Source organism: Barbus barbus (assembly GCF_936440315.1).
Source record: "Barbus barbus genome assembly, chromosome: 49".
Lineage (NCBI taxonomy): Eukaryota > Metazoa > Chordata > Actinopteri > Cypriniformes > Cyprinidae > Barbus > Barbus barbus.
In genome coordinates this window covers 9,471,275-9,496,249 of record NC_136727.1, presented here as the reverse complement: position 1 = coordinate 9,496,249, position 24,975 = coordinate 9,471,275, and the positions used below count along the sequence as shown (strand labels likewise).

The 24,975-nt window shown below is 37.8% G+C and overlaps 1 protein-coding gene across 1 annotated transcript; it reads right to left on the bottom strand.

Annotated features, from left to right (window-relative positions):
* Window positions 1–1,887: 1,887 nt before the first annotated feature.
* Window positions 1,888–24,975, bottom strand: LOC306867749 (uncharacterized protein KIAA1614-like). Its single transcript, XM_079413599.1, has 10 exons — window positions 24,860–24,975; window positions 20,761–21,681; window positions 16,401–16,470; window positions 14,368–14,508; window positions 11,630–12,807; window positions 9,516–9,663; window positions 6,630–6,882; window positions 6,313–6,437; window positions 3,913–4,085; window positions 1,888–3,833 (listed from the first exon to the last, which is right to left on the bottom strand). Exons 2-10 carry the CDS (start codon window positions 21,644–21,646, stop codon window positions 3,640–3,642), a joined length of 3,168 nt encoding a protein of 1,055 aa, XP_079269725.1. The 5' UTR covers window positions 21,647–21,681; window positions 24,860–24,975; the 3' UTR covers window positions 1,888–3,639.

Here is a 24,975-nt window from a genome sequence, read left to right as displayed (position 1 = left end):
CTTTTTAAAAAAAACAGTGCAATGGAAAAGCAGCGCAGTGGGATGCGAAAAACACGTTCTATTTCAACCGCCCCGTACCCGTAAGACACAGATATGTTTTTTAATTTAAAAACACAAGACAGGGCAGTGGAATAAAAAATGCAATGACTATGGACGTTTTTTTCTTTTTTTTTAAAGGTTAACTATATTTAAGTAGAACATTTTTTAACGCAGAGATGTCAGCGCAACTGTTAAAGACAAACGTTTATCGTTTACATAAAACAAAAAGTAGCATGTGGGATGCAAAAACGTTTTGCTTTTTTTTTTTTAAATTGTAATTCTTCTAACTTGAGCTTATGTTTGTAAAACACTGTAAAAAAAAAAGAAAAAGAAAAAAGATGCCAGCGCTAAAATAAAAAATGTCAGTTTAGCGCATGTTTACATAGGAAAAACTGTGTAAAAGTAGTGCAGTGGAATGGAATTTTTTTCAGTGTGAACCACCATGGCACACCAAAAGCGAAGCGAATATTCGCATCGCGTTATTGCTCTAGATTACTCGCAGGATGTTTTTCGTGTCACTTGCGTGAATTAAAATATCACGCATGCTCTCATCTATTTTCTGATACAACCGGAAGTGTCAATAAGCTCTTTCCTGAATGGCTTGCACAACTACGCGCCACACGAATTTCCCCCTCAAGTTGAAAGTTGACACGATTAAGGCAAATATCACATGTTTGCGGCAAGCGTGTTGCCCAATTTGTGTCATTTGCATCGCCCAGCACAAATTCTCATGTATTTGCGTCTTTGCATCGATTTTGTATGTAATCTACTAGCGCACATAATTAAATTAACTTTTGGTTGCACACACCATTAACCCTAAAACACAGAACACATTTATTCATTTAAAAACAAGATACTGGGCAGTGGAATAAAAATCACAACGTCTCAAGATGCTTTTTAAAAAAGTTGTAACTTCTTTTAACTTGAGCGCCATTTTTAAAATGCTACGTTAGGGACCATTCACTAAGAATGCGTTTTTAACGTTTAAAAATGCAAGACGCAGTGTAATAAAATGAAAACAAACGCAAGATCTATTGACATGTTTTTTAAAAAAGTTGAATTACTTTTAACTTGGACATTGCTTTTTTTTTTTTTTTTTTTTAGAACAATGTGTCGTGCGAGAATGCCAAAGTTGCGAGTACAATGAACACACATGTAAGTTTTATGCATATTTACATAGAAACTTTTACATAGAAATGGAAAAACAGTGTAGTGCATAATGCATTCACTTTGACCCCTAACCCCTGAGACACAGAATGCGTCTTTGCCTTCAAAAATGTGAGACACAACCTGCGTCCCAATGTGCATACTATCCATCCTAAATTCGATGTGATGTTAGTAATTTTCAATACTATTTAGGGCAGATAGGGTGGATAGTATGCACACTGGCACGCAGGGACCAGTGTAGTGGAATAAAAAAAAAAAAAGTCCATAGATTAAAGGGACAGTCCTTAAAGGGACAGTTCACCCAAAAATGAAAACACTGTCATCATTTGCTCACTCTCAAGTTCCCTCACGGTAGCCATTGACTTTCATTGTATGGAAAAAATACTGTGGAAGTCAATGACTATCGACGACTGTTTGGTTACCAACATTGTTCAAAATATCTTCTTTTGTGTTCAGTAGAATAACAAAACTCAGAATTTAAATTTTAAGGTGAACTATCCCTAAAAAGGAATATTTTGAGTTCAGAGTAAGTTATTCTGACTCCACACAATTTATAGCATATTGTTGATGACCAACACTTTTTTTCCAAAATTAATTTCATTTTCTTCACTGTATTTCATTGTATTCCTGCTCCTACTAAAACACTAACAATATATGAAGGTAAAAAAAAAAGCCGTCCCTCAAAAGCCAGTTGTTTTATTTCATAAGAACACATATAAATAAATGTAACAAAATACATTAGGTTGATAGCTGTTTGCATTGCACGTACCATAATACTGATATCCTTCAGGACAGCACGCTAAATGGTGTCGGACTGCACTGCAGAGGCATAACAATGTGCTGGCTCATGGAGAAATATCCAATCAATTTACTAAAGAGCATTTAGAGCTGATCAATGCGACAGCAGCATGTGCACCGAGCCATTCTAAGAGAGTATATAAACCTCTTTGTTTTGACTGTGTACGATATAGATCTATTTACTCGTCAGCAGCATGGAGAAGGTTTCGTATTAGAACCGAAAGCAAAAGCAACGGAGGATTTGGATGAAACAAAATGTTCAGAAGATAAATAAACATTGTTGTTCATTGGTCTTTTTGGCAAACACATTTAGACCATCCTTCATTGCAATTACACTTGAGTTTAACTTTCAGTACATGAAATATCCTTCATACACGATTGTAGTACAGATATAATATTCTGTTGTAACGATAGTACCATTCTGGTAAAAACCGAGCTAATGAATGTGACTCAAGGTGTGGTCACATTTACCGTTTTGCGTGAGGGCAAAAGAAGTTCCCATGTAGATTTCGCTCATGTCCAAGTTGGTCACGTGAATTCTCCACATTGACCAACAGAAAGTTGATTGGTTTAAAAGTGATTTCTGTTTGAGCTGGACTTCGATTCTACAATGGACAAGTTTTTCGCTGAAAGTTCGCTAATGTGACCACACCTTCAATTGCGTGTTTTTTCAAGGTACCACTTTTAAACTAAGGCCCATTCAAACCAAAAACAATAACTACAGTGATAACTATAACGATACATGTACAGTTCTGTCATGAAACTCTAGATGGCACAGGCCGATGATATAATATAATCACATTACTCACATGGCGCAGCTGATTGTTTTTTTTCCCGCATCAGCAGCCAATGAGCTTGCTGCTCAACATTCAAATACTCGGCTAGTGCTTGCTGTAGCAGTTGCAGCATGCTTCAGAAACCCTCCACCTCCCCCAGCTCCACCTGTATAGATCTGCTGAATGTTTTATAAGGGGGTTACTTCATATATGTTATATGCGCAGCTGCAATATTTTCTACATGCACAAGGCAGCATGTCTGTGGATGTATTAACAGTAGTAAGTCTCGGTAGCGTAGCAGATCTGTATATTACCGTGCTAAACTCTCAGAGATTTGTAATGACTGAACTATATTAGCATCCACTGCAACGCGCAATAACATGCTGTTTGTCATCTGCCACTTTAAATTCTCAAGCTATTTAAAGCAGGATGGATTCTGATTGGCTACCAGTGTTTTTGTCTTTCCTCAGCTGGAAAATGATTCCAATGATATTGTTCCTCTGTGTTGTTATCATTATAGTTGTGGACTCTGCTATTTTTATGACTTTAGAATGGGTTTTAAAACTATATATTTTGTCATTACTGTTATTGTTTTTGGTGTGAACAGGCCTTTAGCCATAACAGGGATGAATTCACCCAAAAAAATGAAACTGGATTGTAACAAAATGTATTAAAAAAAACACTTCATTTTTGGGTAACTATCCCTTAATTGGGACCGTTGTGTGATCATTGCGATAAAACTCCAAAAGGTCGGTTAAACGTAATACTGCCGATTACACGAACTAGTCCCTGACGTTTCTGACGTTATTGTTTACGTTGACTGCAACAAAATGTGGTTCTGGTACAGTCTTGTCTTCAGTTAGCGCTGTAGGCGTCTGTGTCGTAGTATGCGGATTGAAGCTGTGCTGTTTTGAGTCATTAAACGGGTCACCAGGTCCAGACTGAGTCCTGCCACCTTCTCGCCGTTCACCTCTAAGATCTCGTCTCCGACCCCGAGCAGCCCTGCATAGAGCTTCTCCATATTGCTGTCACCCATTTCTTCAACGTAAACACCTTAAACATAAAGCCGGTTAGTCTTAAACTTTCCGACTAAGTCAGAAGTGTATGAAAACAAGAGCGGAAGGTCCCTCACCCGAGTCCAGCCTGCCTTTTCCTCGTGAGATGAGAAAGCCGAAAGGGCCGTTGGGGGGTCTGGAGAGCTCCAGCAGGATGGTGCCGTCAGGGAAGGCCCGGGCCACACGTCCCACCGGACGCACCGCACTGGGCCGCCCCACGTCCTCTACACTCAAGGCACGCTGAAGATCCCTAAAACACACAAATTTATCGACTTAAAAAGACCACAGAAGTGCAAAAGAACTATTTTAGTACCAGATTATATGGTGAGTTACTTATAATTTACTAATTACAATATATTATATTGAATTATGTTCAGTTCTATTTTAATACTTTTTTATTATTATTATTATTATTTTCTTAGAAAAATGTGAGTGGTTCTTGACTGTGAAAGATCCTACCTCTAAGTCAAAGCTGTTGAAAAATATTTTTAATGTGTTGCATTTTCTAATATGTATTGTGTGATTTATTTTAAAATTCTATTAATATATTTACTTTTAATTATAATTATATATTTATAAAAAAAATTACATTAAAATTGTATATTAAATATTGACATTAAATATGTAAAAAAAAGAAATTATATATATATTTAGTATATCATTTATACATTAAAATTTTATTAAATATTAAATGTTATATATATTAAGTATAGCATTTGTCTTATACATTAATATAATATTAATATAAGTTTTGAAGAGTATTGTATAAACCCACCCTCATGTAGTTTTATATAATATAATTTAATGTATCATAATAAAATATACACAGTCCGCACACATATACAATGTAAACAAAAACTTTTATTTTGGATGCGATTAATCGCGATTAATCATTTGACAGCACTAAATCTAATGTAATAGAACAGAATAGGAGTGTAATATTTATATTGTATAGAAACATATCTTAACCTGTGAAGGCTAAATATACAAGATACACGCAGAACTGTTTGAAATGTCCAAAATAAATAAATATATAAAAATAAATAATCACAAGGCACTGTCATATTTTTATATATTATATTATATTATAAAAGGGCCTTATGACATGATTTTGTTTTACAAAAAAATTATATAATATATTTGAATAGTTTATTATTTATTATTGTACAGAATTTTATTTTTCAACTGTGAATTTTTTCATTGAAGCCGGTCAAATAACAATAGTCCCCAGACGTATCGCAGTGCCTGCTCCTTGTATTTCAGCTCGTATTTTTACCTCCCTTTCTCTCTGTCAGATCTGAGCGAGCGGCCAATTATAGTCCGTCTCTGTAGCAGCTCTCTGCTTTCTTACTGGCTCTGGAGAAAGATGATGTAAGCTGCAGCTTGTCTCCAGTCACTGGGGCTGGAATTCCTCTCTGGCTATCTCTCCTTCATTCAAACACACATTCACACACTCATAAACACCGACACACGCTAACAGGCGCTATTGAATCACAATGCCGGCGACAAACACACTATCTGGCACTGTGAACAACCCAAACACACATGCTTCAAGGGCAGCATCTAGTAACACACGCAAGAGGCTGAATATAGCAGCAGCATGTAGACGGGTGATCATTCCCTGCATTCCATCTCTTTCTTTGGCAGACACACACACCTCTATTTTTATCTTTCCTCCCTCCTTCCCTCCCTCTCTCCCTCTTTTTATTGCTGCTGCTGCAGCTGACCCAGTCAATGGAAAATACTTATCCTGTTGCACAACACGACAACTGTCTGAGCATTACAGGAACACGATGCAGAACATGTCATGCTTCAAATTGCCATCGTTCATAACACGAAAAGGTTACAAATAAACAGGCAGATTTGAGATCAAGTGGTGTGTACTATGGCATTACCATAGTAAAGGGATGGTATCAGATAGTAATATTTTAATATAGGTCAATGACAAGACGAGAAAAGCAGACCGGATGCATTTAGACCCTCATAACTATCACTATTTTTATTTTAAAATCTTGATATTTCCAAAAATAAATAAATAAATAATAAATAATCTATATTTACATATTTTATATTTAAATTTAAATAGATTTAATAGCATATATTTACTATATATAATATAGCATTAAAAACAATATTCATGACTCAAATTATGATATTTATAAAAATGTGAACGTATGAAAATGAATGAAAATAATATTCACATATTATATAGGTAAATTTATGTATTTATTATAATATTTACAAGTCATAACATTTTATATTTGCTGTAAATGTATGTGTATGAATGTATGCCTGTATGTGTGTATATATATATATATATATATATATATCGCGTTTCGCAAGAATTCAAAAAATATTCATGACTCAAAAAACATTTTTTCCCATGAAACCAAATATCAACAAAATTCCATTTCTTTGCCAACTGTATTGTATTATATTATATTATATTATATATTGTTTGGTGTAATTTGCTGTACCTGGTTAATACTGGACTACAGGGCTGTTCTCCTGGAGTGTATGCAGAGGAACGGTCTGTTTTCTTTCTGGGGATTTGTAGGTTTTGAGCCGATGAAGATCTTCTCAGCTGGAGAAATGGAGACCCCTAGTGTTGAGAAATGATACAGTCAGTGCTGCTCTCTAAATTATCACCCTGAAATTTTAAAAAGTAGCATACTGAGCAACATCCATGTAATCTACCGTATCTCTTTGATTGCAATTAATACCCATTCATAAGAAACAAATTCTAGATGTTTTTTGAGGGACGTCTAAAGGTTGATATTTTCTAGATGCTAACCAGTCGTATAGTCTGCAGCGAGGGGGCTTTCTTCAGCTGGTGGTGATGTCTGTGTGTGGGGCTGGGGGAGGTAGAGGGTGAAGTCGGCCGAGGGTTCAGGTTTGAGTTTGGTTTAGGGTGCAGGCTGAGCTGATCCATGCTGCCGAATCGTCCTTTTCCCAGCAACCCCATGCTGTTCAGCCCCATGGCAGAGAAGAACCGCCGCAGGGAGAGTTTGGGTCGACCCTCCCGCTGCTCTGCATCCGTCCCCGCTCTGAAAAACAGGGTTATTTCAATATGTTTTTTGCTAATTTAATCTCCACATTGACAATATTACATGGTTTGGAAAGTCTTTTTTGAATCAATAATTAAATAAATCAATAAAAAATTAAGTAAATAAACAATACTTTTAATAATTAACATGAATATATTTATTATAATAGTTAATAAATGTATAATAATAGAAAAACAAATCCCACAGGCAAAAAGATGTTTGTTTTCCTTTTTGGCGTATTATATTAGTTAATTTTTTTCTTTTTTGTCATTTCATCAATTTTATTTTATTCCGCAATTTTAATTTTGTGATGTCTGTATAAAAGTTCATATTTTATATATATATATATATATATATATACAGTGCCCTCCAAAAGTATTGGAACAGTAAGGCCAATTCCTTTATTTTAGCTGTAGACTGAAAACATTTGGGTTTGACATCAAAAGATGAATATGAGATGAGAGATTAACATTTCAGCTTTTATTTACAGGTATTTACATCTGGATCTGATACACCACTTAGAAGATAGCACCTTTTGTTTGAACCCACCCATTTTTCATGTTACCAAAAGTATTGGAACATGTGACTGACAGGTGTGTTTTGTTGCCCTGGTGTGTCCTATTAATTGATTATTCAAACAATAAATAGCACTGAATGTCTGCGCTCAGTTTCAGATCCATGCAGACTGCGTTTATAGTTAGTTAGACGTGTAACAACATGAAAACCAGAGAGGTGTCTATGGGTGAAAAACGAGCAATTGTGAAGCTGAGAGAAGATGAAAAATCAATCAAACCATTGCACAAACACCGGCAATAGCAAGTACAGCCATTTGGAATCTCCTGAGGAAGAAAGAAACCACTGGTGTACTAAGTAACACACCTCAAACGGGTAGATCAAGGAAAACATCTGCAGTTGATGACAGCTGTAAAGAAAGACCCTAAAACAACTGTTAGTGACATCAGCAACAACCTCCAGAGGGCAGGAGTGAAGGTATCACAATCTACTGTTCGCAGAAGACTTCATGAACAGAAGTACAGAGGCTACACCAGAAGATGCAAACCACTCATTAGCAAGAAGAATAGGAGACGAGCTTCAAAAATTCTGGGACAAGGTTTTATGGACTGATTTTATGGACCAAAGTGATGGAAAGGCTAACGTTTGGAGAAAGAAAGGATCTGCTCATGATCCCAAACATACAAGCTCATCTGAAACACAGTGTACACAGGTGTACATTATAGTACACACTACACAAGTAATGTAATGGCTTGGGCTTTCATCGCTTCTTCTGGGACAGGCTCATTAATCTTCATTAATGATGTAACACATGATGGCAGCAGCAAAATTAACTCAGAAGTCAACAGAAATATTTTGTCTGACAATTTACAGAAAGATGCAACCAAACTGATTGGGAGATCCTTCATCATGCAGCAAGATAATGACCCAAAACATAGTGCCAGAACAACAAAGGAGTTCATCAGGGGCAAGAAGTGGACGGTTTTAGACTGGCCAAGTCAATCTCCACACTTAAACCATGTAGAGTATGCATTTTACCTGCTAAAGAAGAGACTGAAGGGAGTAACCCCCCAAAACTGAAAGAGGCTGCAGTGAAAGCCTGGAAAAGCATCACAAAAGAAGAATGCAAAAGTTTGGTGATGTCAATGGGTCACAGGCTTGATGCAGTTATTGAAACAAAGGATTTGCAACTAAATATGAAGTCTTTTTCACTTTAATCTATGTTAATTCTATCTGTTCCAATACTTTTGGTAACATGACAAATGGGTGGGTTCAAACAAAAGGTGCTATCTTCTAAGTTGCGTATCAGATCCAGATGAAAATACCTGTAAATAAAAGCTGAAATGTTAATCTCTCATCTCATATTCATCTTTTGATGTCAAACCCAAATGTTTTCAGTCTACAGCTAAAATAAAGGAATTGGCCTTACTGTTCCAATACTTTTGGAGGGCACTGTATATTAGTGCTGTCAAACGATTAAACGCATCCAAAATAAAAGTTTTAGTTTACATAATATATGTATGTGTACTGTGTTTATTTATTATGTATATATAAATACACATTCAGTATATATTTAGAATATATTTACATGTATATACATTTATATTATTATATTTTATATTATATATAAATATATTTAATAGATAAACAACATACTTTTCTTAAATATATACATGCATGTGTTTGTATTTATATATACAAAAATAAATATACACAGTACACACTCATATATTATGTAAACAAAACTTTTATTTTGGATGCGATTAATCACGATTAATTATTTGACACCACTAATATATATATCTGCAATTTTGATTTTGTGAGGTCTGTATAAATGTTTATGCAATTGCAATTCTCAGTCAGTAGGTGGCAGTGTTGTAGTAAACAAACGTAGTCATAAGGAAGCCTTGCCCACATCTCCTCTGACCTACTTTAAGCCTCAAGTGCCAAAACAATCCCTATGATTGTGGCCCCCGGAAATTACATTGTTCAGAGAAAGGATTGTACATTTTAGTAAAGGATCTGGTTTGTTAAAGTGCTAAAGGGGATTATAGTAGATGTGGGTACGGACATAGCATATTTATTATTTCCACCCTCTCTTTCTTTCCCTCTTTACTCACTGTGAGAAGTTTGGGCTAGTTGCCCTGTGATGCACTGGTCTGATTGGCCCTCTAATGTGTCCGTCATCGAGACGAGTCTGGGTTGATTCAGCACTGCTAGATGTTGCATCAGATCCCAGCTGTCCTGTACTCTGGTGCTGTTCCACATCTAGAGAAGAATGTAAAACATGGCTGTGCGTAATATAGGATAATGGATGAAACATCCTATGTAAATAGTTAAATATCATGATGAATCTTTATAAGGTGTAAACTGAATATGTTAACAATGTAACATTATGTAACTGAAAAGCAAGTGAGAAAATGCTTTTCCAAGCAGCGTCACACAAGACATAAAATTGTTGAAGGAGATGGAAAAAGACTGGGAGAGAGTAGCTGCTAGCGACCGGCCCACTGTGGGATTACTCCGACAGGACAGTGTGGATCTGCTGATCTGGACAATCCCCAGTGGGACAGGAACGCAGTGAAGAGAACCGCACATGTGCTAACCCAAAGGTGTCACCTTGCTGACTGGAGCAGGGCTCACAGGTCTACCTGGAACTGCCTCTTGATTCAGGGAAAAGCTTTGATAAATTTTTAGATTAGATTACGTAAGCGTGTGTGTGAAATCTAACCTTCACAGTGCTAAATATTAGCTTTATCCTTTGCAGTGTGCTCAAATGTGAATTAAAAATGTGGAAGTTCTAGTAGGTAGGACACTTGTGCAACACAACAAAAGCTAGTGCTAGTAGTGCTTTACAAATTGCAGACTTTATGCCATTGTTTATCGTCCTGAAAAACTAATTTTTAGCTAAGTGACTAAAGCTCAGTGCTAGTAACCAGAAGGTTGCTGGTTTGAGTCGAAGGGCGATCACCATTGTGCCCAATCTAGACACCCAATGTTTCTTTAGGTCAATTGTCTCAGGTGGTGTCTAATTCTGTTCCTGCAGAGTTTAGCTTTAACCCCACTTAAAGCTGCAGTCTGTAACTTTTATGTTCAAAATTTACAAAATTGATATAATAAGCGAGTACACCATGAATCCATTTTCCAAACTGTGTTTTGGCTTGTCCTGAATCACTACAGTACACCCATAGTAAGAGTTTATATTTGGACTATTTCAGACTGGTTCAGGTAGGTACCGCTGTGGAGTAGCCCCTGCGTGATTCGTCATAGACATAAACAGAAAGAAGTAGCTCTGGCTACAATGTTCTTCCGCTAGACACACACAGTTCTGTTTATTAACCACTAGAGCACCAAAAGTTACGGACTGCAGCTTTAAACACACCTGAACCAGCTAATCAAGGTCTTTTAGGCTTGCTAGAAACTTCCAGGCAGGATGGTATGTTGGGAAAGATCACCCCAAAATTCTGTAATTAATTACTCACCCTCATGTTGTTCCAAACCCGTAAGACCTTCGTTCATCTTCGGAACACAAATTAAGATATTTTTGATGAAATCCGAGAGCTTTCTGACCCTTCATAGACTGCAGCACAACTACCACGTTCAAGGCCCAGAAAGGTGGTAAGAACATCGTTAAAATAATCCATGTGACATCAGTGGTTCAACTGTAATTTTAGATAGATACGAGAATACTTTTTATGTGGAAAGAAAACAAAAATATTGACTTTATTTACAGATTTCTTCTTTTCTTTGCGTCGAGGTGCTGTCGTGAATGCTGGTGAAGACTGAAATGGAAGAGAAGAAATCGTTGAATAAAGTTGTTGGTTTTTTCTTTGTGCACAAAAAGTATTCTCGTATCTTCATAACATTACAGTTGAACCACTGATGCCACATGGACTATTTTAATGATGTCTATACTACCTTTCTAGGCCTTGAACGTGGTAGTTGCGCTGCAGTCTATGAACGGTCAGAAAGCTCTCGGATTTCATAAAAAATATATTAATTTGTGTTCTGAAGATGAACGGTCTTATGGATTTGGAACAACATGAGGGTGAGTAATTAATGACAGAATTTTCATTTTTGGGTAAACTAGCCCTTTAAAGGCAAGTTGGAGCTAAACTGTGCAGGACGCTGGCCTTCCAGGAGCAGGTTTGGACATCCCTGGTGTATTGTAAGTTGCTTTGGATAAACCTTCTGTTCAGTTACTACTGCTATTAGCCTATGTAGTTAAACTAACCTGTTAGCCTTTCTTCCCCTTGTATGGGTGAGTTTCGAGCACACAGAACTGGGCTCGTCCTGAGTATGGGTACAGGGGTGAACACTGCAGATCTGTCCTCCCAATAACCCAATCCAGAGGAAGCCTGTTCCTGAAGACAGCTCTCCACAGCGCCCCCTGCCTCTGTGGAGTCCAGGTACTCCGGTGAAGACATGAGTTTGACGGTACGCTGACCATTAGAGCGGTTCTTTGCGCTGGATTTTAGAGCTGATTTTTTCGGTTGGAGAGGTGGAGGGGTTGGCTGAGGAAGGTGCGAGCTGGATGGTTCACCTTTGGGGGGCAGTGGAGGTGCTACAGGTCCCTTGCTGGATATGGGGCAGCAAGCAGCTGGGATTCTCTGTCCAAGTGGATCCGTGGCGTAGGGGTTGAGTGGCAATGCTAGTCCATTCGAGAGACATATTTGAGTTCCACTGTTGCAATCCGGAGGTGTTGGAGCCCTCAGGCCATTGACGTACAAGGGTTCCTGCTTGCTCTCTTGTTTCCGGACCCTCTTCTTTAGCTTCTGGAATGTTCCTCTACCGCTCACGTTATCCAGAGGACTGCAGTGCATTCCATCGCTGTGGACGATAGCGGGACTTGTCCCAATGTACGTCTCCTTAATCTGTTCGATTCGGACAAGCCGGTTGGGAAGGGTGGGAGCAACCCAACATGGTATCTTCTTCCCTTCGACTTTCCCATTAGGTAAAGACAGAGTATTTGAGTTCAAGCTAGGCCCGGGTGGTTCATTTAGAAAGGTCCCACAAGAGTTGCACTGCCTGTTTGCCGTTTCCGAACATTTGCCATTCAACAAACTCTTCTTGGCTTTTGGTTTCCAGAATATTGAATCATTCGAGCCATGTCCTGTCTCTGCATGTCCATTGATGTAAGACGACAAAGTGGGTTTGGACACCAGCAGCCCCTGTGCTCTTTCTCCAGCCCTGCGCCTCTGGCGAAGCCGCTCTAGGTAACGCACCTCAGCGTCTTTCTCCGATTCGTCTTCGAAACGCACACGGGTTGGGGACTGTCCGTGTCTCCGGCGGGTTCCACCTGCCGAGTCGCCGCTGGAGGAGTCACTAAGGTTTCCGGAGACCACCGACACGCCCTCCTTCCCCGCAAGAGGAGCCTGGTGTAAGGGTACACCAACCCAGGACAACAGTTCCCTGTACACACATGGACATATATGAAATGAGTTGCATTCCTGAGCACTTAGATACGTGAAGAAACGGATGCATGCCAAAGCAGCCGGCAGACTATCTCTCAGCATGGAGACATGGGCAAATTCCTGAGGAAAATTTCCTTCTTCTTTGGCTACTCTGTGCACATTCCTGACATGCTTTTTTACTCCTTTAAGAAAGGTTGTCTTTGGCATGCCAAGCATTTCGATAACATAAGCTCATTGTTAAAAATGAGACAACCAAAACTAGTGCCTTTCAATATTCCCTGCTTGCTAAAACTGCAGGGATAGTAATCTACAGGTGTATTATTGTGCACTGGGAGTTTTTATGCCCATAAAGCTTAGTGCACTGTTCTGAAACCTATGGGACTTTACAGCTGCAAGTTTGTCTTAAACATTCAATCTCAAGAGAGGCAGTTAAGTGTTAAGTTTAACTAGAGCAAGCTGACAGCAGTGTGCTCAACATCACTGAGCTGTTTTCCCCATAAGGGAGAAGCAGGGAGGGAATTAGGGAGAAGGAAAGTAACAGCTGGCAGACATGACAGGTGTAGCAGAGCAGGACGGCAAAGCAGTTTCAGCAAAGCTCCCATTTAAATAAAAAGGGAGAATTTTAATCTGTCAGTAACTAATTCAATTATTATTATTATTATAATTTTTTAAACTAAGCCAAAAAATTACATTAAATTAAATTAAATTTAATTAAATTACATTTTAACTAAATGCACCAAGTACACTAATTCATGAAAATTATTTTTTATTGATTATTAGTATTTACGTATATTTTTATATATTAAAAAAAAAAATCTCTTTTCTCGGTGCGTGTCAGGTTTTGTTGTGGCATTTAAAATTGCCCTAATCTGTTCCGGATGCTGCCATGCAATGCACGCCGCTTGTCTGCATACCAAACAAGGCGTTTGGGGCGGCTCGCCTGTCTGTCTTTGTGTGAAAGTACTGAGGCAGAGAACAGAGCGTTGGACGGGGAAGTGGGATTTAGAGGCACCAACCGTGTGTACAGGTAGTCTTATATAACAGAAGAGTTTGGAGGAGGCCATCAGTATACTTAGTTTAGAAGTTTAAATTCAGACTACCATTAGCTTCCTGCTGTTTCACAGCTATCACTGAATACGCATCTTTGTTTTCTTTGATTCTAGAGTTATTCTATAATAACTGTATATCAGTTTCATACAAAGACACAGAAGTTACAACCTTATTTAATGTCTTTATATAATATGCCAGACTGAAATAGAAAACAGCACCTGTTGCTTCTAAAAAGAGATTTGACAAACACTTGCCCCCTTCCCTTTATCATCTGCCCGTCTCCAAACAGAGCAAAAGACTATTCAGTCCAGCACAAATAATACAGTTTAAGATCTACATCCCCCACACAAATCCTCAAGAGTGAGCAGGCAAGGCTTCCTTGTTTTGATATGAAGAGAGCCGTGTAGTCACCCTCCCTTCCCATGATGCCTAGGCCTCAAAACCCCAACCCCCCAGCCGAAACCCCAACAAGCCAAGGACTAGAGAGAAAGAGACCGGGAAAACGTACGGGTTGTCCCTCTGGACGGGTAGGATGGTGTGGTCGGCTTTGAGAGGGTTGGACCGGGCCTTCATACGAGCTCTCTCCAGCAGTCGTTTGGCCTGCTCGTGGCGAGGGCTCAGCGGAAGTTCGTCGCCCAACACAAAGGCCCTGTGGGCCGGCCAGAGAGAGAGAGACAGAGAAAGAAACACGTCAGCTCCTGTGCAGAGTGGGAGGATTAAGTGGAGCAGGCCGTCATCACTAATTAGGCTGACGGACGCTGAGTGTGTGTGGGGTTTGTACCTGATTATGATGCACTAGATGGGCTTATGCATATGTTTACATGATCAAAGGCTTGAATATTACTCTAAAATAGGAATATGGTGACACCAAGACATAAAAGTGCTTATGAATCGTCATAAATCAGAATACATGAGTCATTATCAGGAACCACTATACCTCAGGACTTACTACTGATATTATTCAACAAAAAAATAACTTAGTTTTACTATGTAATATTTTTGTAATTGAACTCTGTTTAGTGTGTAATGTAAAATATTTTTAATAATAATAATAATAATGAAAAAAATAATATTTGTTTTTCATGAAATTTTCAGCCAAGTTTGTTACCTGTCTTTCAATAATTCACATATTTATTTTTTTAATCCAAGCCAAAACATGGATATACTGTTTATTAATTTGCCTAATTAATTCATATTTAATTCAATTCAAAACTAAATACATCAAGTACAGTAATTTATGAAAAATAAAAGCCATAAAAATGCATATGAAATCACAGGCAACTGAACCTAGTCTCACTATTTCATAACTTTAAATGTTAAGTGTACTGCAAAAGAAAAAAAAAGTAAAATAATACTAAAATTAAAATTAATATTTGTTTTTTAAAATTAGTAGCCAATTTTGTAGTCTGTCTGACACTAATTAATTTTTTAAATAAAAATATATGGATGTAATAGTTATTTATTTTTGTTCATATCTTTGTTTTTTTAGGATTTTTAGGATTATTAAAACTAAATTCACCAAGAACACTAATTTATGAAAAAAGAAATAAAACCATAAAAATGCTTATGAAATCATCATAAATACGAGTGCATGAGTCATTATCAGGAAACACTATACTGCAGGACTTACTACTGATAGAAATCATAGTCAATTGAACTTATTTTTCAACTTTAAATTTAGTGTGTAATGTAAAAAAAAAAAAATAATAATAATAATACAAAAAAATATATTTGTTTCTTCAAATTAGTAGCCAATTTAGTAGTCTGTCCGACACTACTTAACTAATTTATTAAGTAAAAATATGGATATACTAATTTATTTTTGTTGGTTTTTAGGATTTTTACTATTTTTAAAACTAAATACATCAAGTACACTAATTTATGGGGGGGGCGGGGGATATAAAACCATAAAAGTTTATGGAAACCATCATATATCAGAAACTCTGTTTAGTGTGTAATGTAACAAAAAATAATTATAATAAAAAAACTTACGTTTATTATCGAACATGTTTTCATGCCTCAATTCATCACTATTTTAATGGGTTTATATAGAACACTTTTTAAAAATAAATCTACATAAATATCATGATTATACTATTAATGTATGGTTTTTCCTATAATGTTCCTAAAGTTCCTGACATTTTCCGACACAAATATCCTGACAATGACCCATGTGTTTTTTTTAAGAAGTTGTGGCATCTTTATTAATTTGGAGAAAAACGCTCAGCTATTTCCTTTGTTATTCAACTCTTAGGTGGAGTTTAAAGGAGCGGCAGGAAGAGCCGATTATGATCTAGTTCCTCAGCTTATGAAAAGCATCAGCAGCTGTTTTCTCCTGAGCTCACATTCCAGTTTTTTTTTGTATGTTCAACATTCAGATGTGCCGATGCTGTTTTTTAGGAGGAATTAAGGAACACTACTTTTGAGAGTCTCAGGAAGCTGAAATAATAAATCTTTAATCAGCACTATGAGAAGCTAAATAGTAAATACACATGCTGTGTGTAAGAGAGTAATGTGAGAGCATCAATCTGTGCTGCCCACCTTTGGCTGTGTTCACTACCTTGGAGCGAAATCCCAGAATCCCAATCACTATCATTCAGGCCACAGATACCTGCGGAAACAGACACGGAGACATTCAGTGTGCAGATTACAGGGGTTATGTCCTCCCTAATTAATACTGACTTAAAATATATATATATATATATATACAGTGGTGTGAAAAAGTGTTGGCCCCCTTCCTGATTTTTTATTTTTTTTGCATGTTTCTCACACTTTAATGTTTTAGATCATCGAACAAATTGAAATATTAATCAAAGATAACAAGTAAGCACAACATGCAGTTTTTAAATGAAGGGTTTTTTATGAAGGGAAAACAAAATCCAAACCCACATGGCCCTGTGTGAAAAAGTGGAACAGTGGTGAACCATCCCAGGAGTGGCCGGCCGACCAAAATTACCCCAAGAGCGCAGCGACGACTCATCCAAGAGGTCACAAAAGACCCCACAACAACATCTAAAGAACTGCAGGCCTCACTTGCCTCAGTTAAGGTCAGTGTTCATGACTCCACCATAAGAAAGAGACTGGGCAAAAATGGCCTGCATGGCAGAGTTCCAAGACGAAAACCGCTGCTGAGCAAAAAGAACATAAAGGCTCGTCTCAGTTTTGCCAGAAAACATCTTGATGATCCCCAAGACTTTTGGGAAAATACTCTGTGGACTGACGAGACAAAAGTTTAACTTTTTGGAAGGTGTGTGTCCCATTACATCTGGCGTAAAAGTAACACAGCATTTCAGAAAAAGAACATCATACCAACAGTCAAATATGGTGGTGGTAGTGTGATGGTCTGGGACTGTTTTGCTGCTTCAGGACCTGGAAGACTTGCTGTGATAAATGGAACCATGAATTCAGCTGTCTACCAAAAAATCCTGAAGGACAATGTCCGGCCATCTGTTCGTGACTTCAAGCTGAAGCGAACTTGGGTTCTGCAGCAGGACAATGATCCAAAACACACCAGCAAATCCACCTCTGAATGGCTGAAGAAAAACTAAATGAAGACTTTGGAGTGGCCTAGTCAAAGTCCTGACCTGAATCCTATTGAGATGCTGTGGCAGGACCTTAAAAAGGCGGTTCATGCTTGAAAACCCTCCAATGTGGCTGAATTACAACAATTCTGCCAAGATGAGTGGGACAAAATTCCTCCACAGCGCTGTAACAGACTCATTGCAAGTTATCGCAAACGCTTGATCGCAGTTGTTGCTGCTAAGGGTGGCCCAACCAGTTATTAGGTTTAGGGGGCAAGCACTTTTTCACACAGGACCATGTGGGTTTGGATTTCCCTTCATAATAAACAACTTCATTCAAAAACTGCATGTTGTGTTTACTTGTGTTATCTTTTGATTAATATTTAAATTTGTTTGATGATCTGAAATATTAAAGTGTGACAAACATGCAAAAAAAAAAAAAATCAGGAAGGGGGCCAACACTTTTTCACACCACTGTATACAGGTACATCTAAAAAAAATTGAATATCGTGAAAAAAGTTTTTTTCTTGTAACTTATTTCAAAAAGTGAAACTTTCATATATTTTAGATTCATTACGTAAAAAAAAATTGTTTTAATTTTGATGATTAGAGCTTAGTGTAAAGAAGTCCAGTTGTAGAAGTCCAGTGTGAAGTTTCCACAGTCAGTGATGATTTGGGCTGCCATGTCATCTGCTGGTGTTGGTCCACCGTGTTTTCTGAAGTCCACAGTCAACACAGCCATCTACCAGGAAATCTTAGAGCACTTCATGCTTCCTTCTGCTGACAAGCTTTATGGAGATGCTGATTTAATTTTCCAGCAGGACTTGGCACCTGCCCACACGCCAAAGGTACCAAAAGCTGGTTAAGTGACCATGGTGTTACTGTGCTTGATTGGCCAGCAAACTCGCCTGACCTGAACCCCATAGAGAATCTGGAGTATTGTCAAGAGGAAGATGAGAGACACCAGACCCAACAATGCAGATGACCTTAAGGCCGCTATCAAAGCAACCTGGGCTTCCATTACACCTGAGCAGTGCCACAAACTGATTGCCTCCATGGCAAGCCGCACTGATGCAGTAATTCAGGCAAAAGGAGGTCCAACCAAGTATTGAGTGCATATTGAAACCGACTTTTCAGAAGCCTGACATTTCTGTTTAAAATATCCTTTTTTTATTGATCTTATGTAATATTCTAATTTTCGTAGACACTGAATTTTTGGTTTTCATTACCTGTAAGCCATAATCATCAAAATTTCAAGAAATAAAGGCTTGAAATATTTCACTCTATGTGTAATGAATCTATATAATATATAGGGGTGCGCTCAAAATATCGATTCTTAGATACATACCGATATAATTAAAAAAGATACAGTATCGACATTCTAGCCCTTAGTATCGATACTCCGCCCAGCCATTAGGGGGCGCAGCGGCGCCCGCGAATTTAAAAAAACTCATGGAAAATGTTAAAGCAATAAATGTCTTCAATAAATTGAAGAAAAATGCAGAGTTCTGTTTGTTGAGTAAATGTGTTCAGCATTAACTAATTGGCTCTGGCCCATGTATTTTTATTGAATCGTATCGAATCGTGTCACATTGTATCAAATCGTATCGAGACAGCTCTGTATCGAGGTACGTATCGAATCGTGACCTGTGTATCGAGGTATGTATCGTATCGCCAGGTTCTCCAAGGTATACAGCCCTAATAATATATGGGTTTCACTTTCTGAAATGAGTGACCAAAAATATTGACCTTTTTCACGATAATCAATTTTTTTTAGATGTACCTATATATATATATATTTATATATTTATATGTATATTTTATTTAATTAAATTTTTATAATGCATTTTTCCCTGCATTCTATCAAAACCAAAACTCTAGGTTATCCACAGTTTCACTACTGCTTTATCTACTTCATGTTGAGTGAGCTGTGTTTGCCAGACAGCTAAAAGCCAGTTGTTTATCTCACTTGCCAAGGTCATCATGTTTGCGTCAACATCTGGTGCTTCAAAAGTGAGGAAAACAAGCAAACAAATGAAGCATCACACCGTCTCTGTTTTCCCATCTCCCAGCCTTTATCACTGTTACTCTGAGTAGTTTTTAATCAGTGTAACTCTCATTCTTATCCTTCTGTCCCCTCATATCTGGATTATCCAGCTCTCTCGTCTATATGACCTCTGCTTCATTAGGGAGGTCATGTATGATTGTTGCGTGTAATCCATAAACATGCTAAAGGAGACAATGTCATCTCATCAGACATGTGCTAACAGCATTTAACACCTGTCTGATAACCTCGGATTAGCGCTGCTACGCTTTATATTGTACATTGTTACATCAGAGAAGGACGATTACATCCCAGCTTCCAGAAATAAGATGGTCGATTTCAAGCCGAGTTTGAAACTCATATGCCAGGTTCTTAATAATGTGCTCTTTTTGTTTGTTTTATATGTTAATATATAAATAAATATATAATAAAATATATTTTTTTCAAGATAAAAAGGTATTTTGGTATTCATGTGTTTTTAGAACATTTTTAAGAGATGTTTAGATTTATTTACTCTGAAACTGTCATGTGGTGTCAATATCCAATAACAATTAATAACTTACACATGACACATAACTTACATCATGATTATTTGTTATAGAAAAATAAATAATAATAAATGGAGAAATTCCAATAAGGTCCTTGCACCGCGGTGCTTGGGCCCTAATAAAATATAAAAATAATATAAAAATATTGTTAAATAATAAATAAAACTAGAGATTTTAAGGTATATCTTTTTTTGTTAGTTTTTTCGGAGTCACACCACATGACATTTTACAACCTGGACTGACTTAAAAAATAAAAAGTTTAAACTTAGATTTTGCACACAGTCATGAGGCTCTGTAGGGGTCCTCTGTGATGTCACTTCCTGTTTTATGCTTCGTTTTTTTCTGCATGTTGGTTGGAGCTCATGATTTTTTCATTTATTTTATCATTTTATAAATGAAAATTTCAAACATTTTTCATTTATTATTAGGCAATGAGAGTCAACCAGTTTTGTAAAAAAATTAAATGTGATTAATAAGGGATTTAGTGGATTTTTTTTTTTTTAAATAATAATTAAATAAAAACGAATAAACAATGAAAATTACTTTTTTCAAGAATTTCATAGTTTTTCATATTTTTTATAGGCTTTTTCTTCATTATTATATCAGAACAGTCATACCACTTTAGCATTTTTAATTTGCCCCCCAAAAAATATCCAAATATATTGTAAATCGGAAATTAAACACATGTTCATTATAGAAGAGGTGTGTTAAAGTCATTGCAAGTCTTAATTGCATTTTTTATAAAAATTAGCGCCTTGTCATTGACCCACTTTAATGGATCTCCTTACCTCTACCACCAATGTGTGTCGGGTCCTCTATCCTTTGTCCTGGCACATGGTCTTTGTTCTGGGCTTTCTGCAGCATCTGTTTGAGAAGACCTCGGTTCATCTCGACCCTCTCGGCCAGGGACAGCGAGCTTCCACTGCTGCACATGCTCTCCAAGCTGTCTGCCCGCCAAAGTCCACACTGCCCCACCTCACCATGATTGTACCTGCTTAGGTGACTCTCCAGGCTGTCAGACCTTTGCAGTTCTTTTGGAAACTTGTGGCCCATTTTGTGTCCCATGGTTTCTCCATTTGGTCCATCTTTCACCACAGGGGAGTTCCCGTTTAGAACCGGCATCTCTGGTCTAATGGACCTCCAGAAATACTTTGGAGGCACCCATGGTTTATCAGATGGAGAAGCATCATGTTGAGCCCTGCAAGCATTGTTCGAGAGGTTCTCCAGACTCGCTCCTTCTCCAAGGCCACGTGTAATTGCCAGTAAAGTTTTGGAAGAAATGGGATCGTACTCGAGTTCTACCTGAGGCTTGGGATCTCCGGCAATGAACATCAGGGGCTTGCGAGGTTCCCCATCTTCATCGCTGCTGCTGGAGCCCCAAGCGTCCGTGAGGGCATATCCCAGCATGAAGGTCCCGGGAACCACTCGTTTGTCCTGGTTTTTACTTCCAGGTTCTTTCCAAGCTACTCTGCGCTCGGAGAGAGCCTTGACCTTGGACTGCAGTGCCGATACAGCTGAGCCTTGAGTTTGCTGATTAGAAGGCAAGGACGGGGTGCTGGGCTCCGGGCTTGTGCTGGAAGGACACTCGTCCTCTGGCTCCCTGAGGTGGATGTCAATGTTTTGGGAGGTGGCAGGCAGGGGTTCAGCATCTTCAGAGGTCACTGCGTCCTCCATGATCGAATCAGATTGTCACTGGAGCATTATAGTTGCTAAAGGGGATGGAAAGACAAGTTAGGTTTCACTTGCTAATAATGTTCCGTCTTTCGGATGAGACATTAAACCGAGGTCCTGACTCTCTGTGGTCATTAAAAATCCCAGGATGTCTTTCAAAAAGAGTAGAGGTGTGACCTCGGCATCCTGGCCAAATTTCCCCATTGGTCTCTGACCATCATGGCCTCCTAATCATCCCGCTTACAATGATTGGCTTCATCACTCTGTCTCCTCTCCACCAGTAAGCTGGTGTGTGGTGGGCGTTCTGGCGCACTATGGCTGCCGTCGCATCATCCAGGTGGATGCTGCACACTGGTGGTGGACGAGGAGACACCACCCCTCACAATGTAGAGCGCTTTGAGTGCTTAGAAAAGCAGAAAAGCGCTATATAAATGTAATGTATTATTATTATTAATAACTGCGTGGATACACACAAGAGAATTTGTTCTTAACTTCATTGTAATTTTAAAGGGGTCTTATGACGTTGCTAAAAAGAACATTATTTTGTGTATTTGGTGTAATGCAATGTGTTTACGCGGTTTAAGGTAAAAAAACACTATATTTTCCACATATCGTACATTATTGTTGCTCCTCTCTGCCCCGTCTTTCTGAAACGAGTCGATTTTTTACAAAGCTCATCATTCTGAGAAGCGAGGTGTGCTCTGATTGGCCAGCTATCCAGTGTGTTGTGATTGGCCGAATACCTCGAGCATGTGACGGAAATGTTACGCCCCTTACCTTATTTGGAAACGTAGCGTCTCCAAGACATGGTGGCAGCAGCAACAGTACTACAGCGAGAATGAAAGTTACGCCTTCTTTCTTTGTGTAAACATTTGGGCGGTGTTCTGTAAATCTTCCCACACAGTGACGTAGATTTGTGGGGGCGTGTTTTATTGAGGCATTTTAGGAAGGCGTGGATGAGTCTTAACTTTTAGAAAGAATACCTTTTTGGGCTTGAGACTTTAATCTTTGCAACTTTACGGATCTTATATGTGCAAGATCAGCTTGTAACATTTAAAAGATAAAAGAAAATATATGACCCCTTTAATAAATTTGGAATATTCTAAATGAGCAATTTGCATAAAACATACCCAAACCATCTCCATATAAGGGATTTCCACACAACCTTTCCTTTAGCCAGCCTTTAAAATATTTTTGGTGAATCATAGTTTATTCATGAAAATACTTGTACGCAGATTTCACGCACAAATTTGTGCGTACACGCGGTTATTAAATGAAAACCAATGTTTACGTGAATGTATTGTTTATGAAATAAGTCTTTTATATAAAAAAGCCCTACAGTTTTCTTTTCTTATAAACGAGATACATTTTCTTGAAGCACCAATACAATAAAATTAAATATTAAGACTTGCTTTCAGAGAAAGTTTTTTCCTTTAAAAATCATATTTCATATTTTTAACTTAAAGACAATATAAGAATATTCATTAAGAATAAGACTTTTTCAGTGCAAATAATTTAGTGATTGTGCATTTTTTGAGTGACATTTAATACTTGTGTGTGCAAACAGGCCTTCATTAGGCAGCATCACTTACTGCATGATATACTGTATTTGGCATTTTAAACTGTCTTTTTGAGGCCATTAGTAACCACAGAGGTTTTAACTGTCCTCAGACCAGTGGAAAGCACATTATTCACTAAACTGAATTTTTGATAAATCACTTTTTGTTGACATGAACACTTTTGCATCTTTCATTCTTTCCAAACAGCTGTGGCCAGGACTTGACCACAGAATCTAAAAAAATATCTTTTAGTCACAAACAATTGCTAGTATGTCATTGTGGCATTGAAACTGGATTTTCCCAAGGCTGAGGGAAAGTAATACTGAATATTTTAGTGTAACACATAAGTTTCATCTGCTCTACTAACTACTAACGCCACTGATGTAGAACAAATAGTTTCGCAAGTAACCGATACAACACGCTAACCTGTTCTGAGAATAATGTAGGGCTTGGTGACACATTATCCCACTTTTAGCTTTCGGCTTAAAAGCGCAATCTTGCTTTTAAACCTCCAATCATCATTTCACAAAGCACAATGTCGTCAAACTAACATCTGAATGCTCTTAACTTTTAATTAATATTCTACGGTGCAGTTAGGTCATGTTGTACACTTAGCATCTGACAGCCATTATTTAGGACAAGAATAGAAAAGTATGTTTTCTCTGAGGTAAATTCACAAATGAGTGAGTTTTCTGGCAGATTAATTTGATTTAATTGGTCCTCTCTTAATTAGGACACCTTCCTGGTGCTCCAGGTACTTCATGCTTGGATCCACACAGACATTATTCCATCTGAACACACATAATAAGAGAGAAAATTCGAAATAATTTTAATCGCTTAATAGCCATTTAAAACATTAACATACCATTTCCAAAATTTTAAGAAGGCCATACTTCATATTGACTTACAACAAAAGCTAGTTGTTCAATGACCAGAGACAGCAACATATTAGGCTGATGACCTTGTAATTTTCAGGATGCAGGATGATTTTTTTTATAATTAATTATTTATAATTAATATGCGCACAAATAAGAAATCAAATGAGAAATAGATATAATGTAGAAATATTCACTCTAGAAGTTTCCATGATTTTGTTTCTTGACTTTTTAGGCTAAATAAATAACATGCTTACAAAGGGCACTTTAAAGCTAATTAAATAGCCTACCATAGAGTCAAGCTTAAAAATAAACAGTATTTAGAAGTATTCACTATAGAAATTGATCATTTCCGTGACTTCTATTTCCAATTTTTCCATGTGCTGCTTTTTATTCCAGTCCAATCTGTTGGTGATGAGAAAACAACAGGAAATGAGACCATTTCAGAGGAATAAGTAAAAGTCATACACGACGCTTTCTTGATGTCTTTCTTAGAGCTCAGGTCGACTTCTACAGTTCTGCAGCCTAAAGTCATTACTATCCCATCTGCTGCTGGTGTGACCCCCAAACACACGGGGGTCACTGTGTCGGACCAGAAACGAAAACACTTCTCTCATCTGGCATTTATTTAACACTGGAGCTAACAGAAGCATGGGTCAAGAAAACAAAATGCAATGACTCGCGCACAGGTGGCCATGAAAGCTGGACAAACAACTTTTAAAGATCACGAAAGCAGTAAATCTGACAGAAAAACTAATAAATATCATCTTCAAACATCTTACCTCCTTCACCCCTCTGCTGTCTATCCTCCACAGCAGGCACATGCGCACTTATAAAGTCATTTTAAGATTGATCAAATCAGATTCGAGTCAGCAAAAACACAAGCGGCCAGTCAAAT

What these genes read in the sequence shown, in the direction of transcription:
- LOC306867749 (XM_079413599.1), bottom strand. Translation starts at nt 21,646, where the DNA reads ATGGAGGACGCAGTGACCTCTGAAGATGCTGAACCCCTGCCTGCCACC. An exon ending in CGCTGCAGACTATACGACTG is followed by an intron (nt 6,438 to 6,629) that starts GTTAGCATCTAG and finishes TCTCAACACTAG; the next exon opens with GGGTCTCCATTTCTCCAGCT. An exon ending in AAAAGGCAGGCTGGACTCGG is followed by an intron (nt 3,834 to 3,912) that starts GTGAGGGACCTT and finishes TTTATGTTTAAG; the next exon opens with GTGTTTACGTTGAAGAAATG.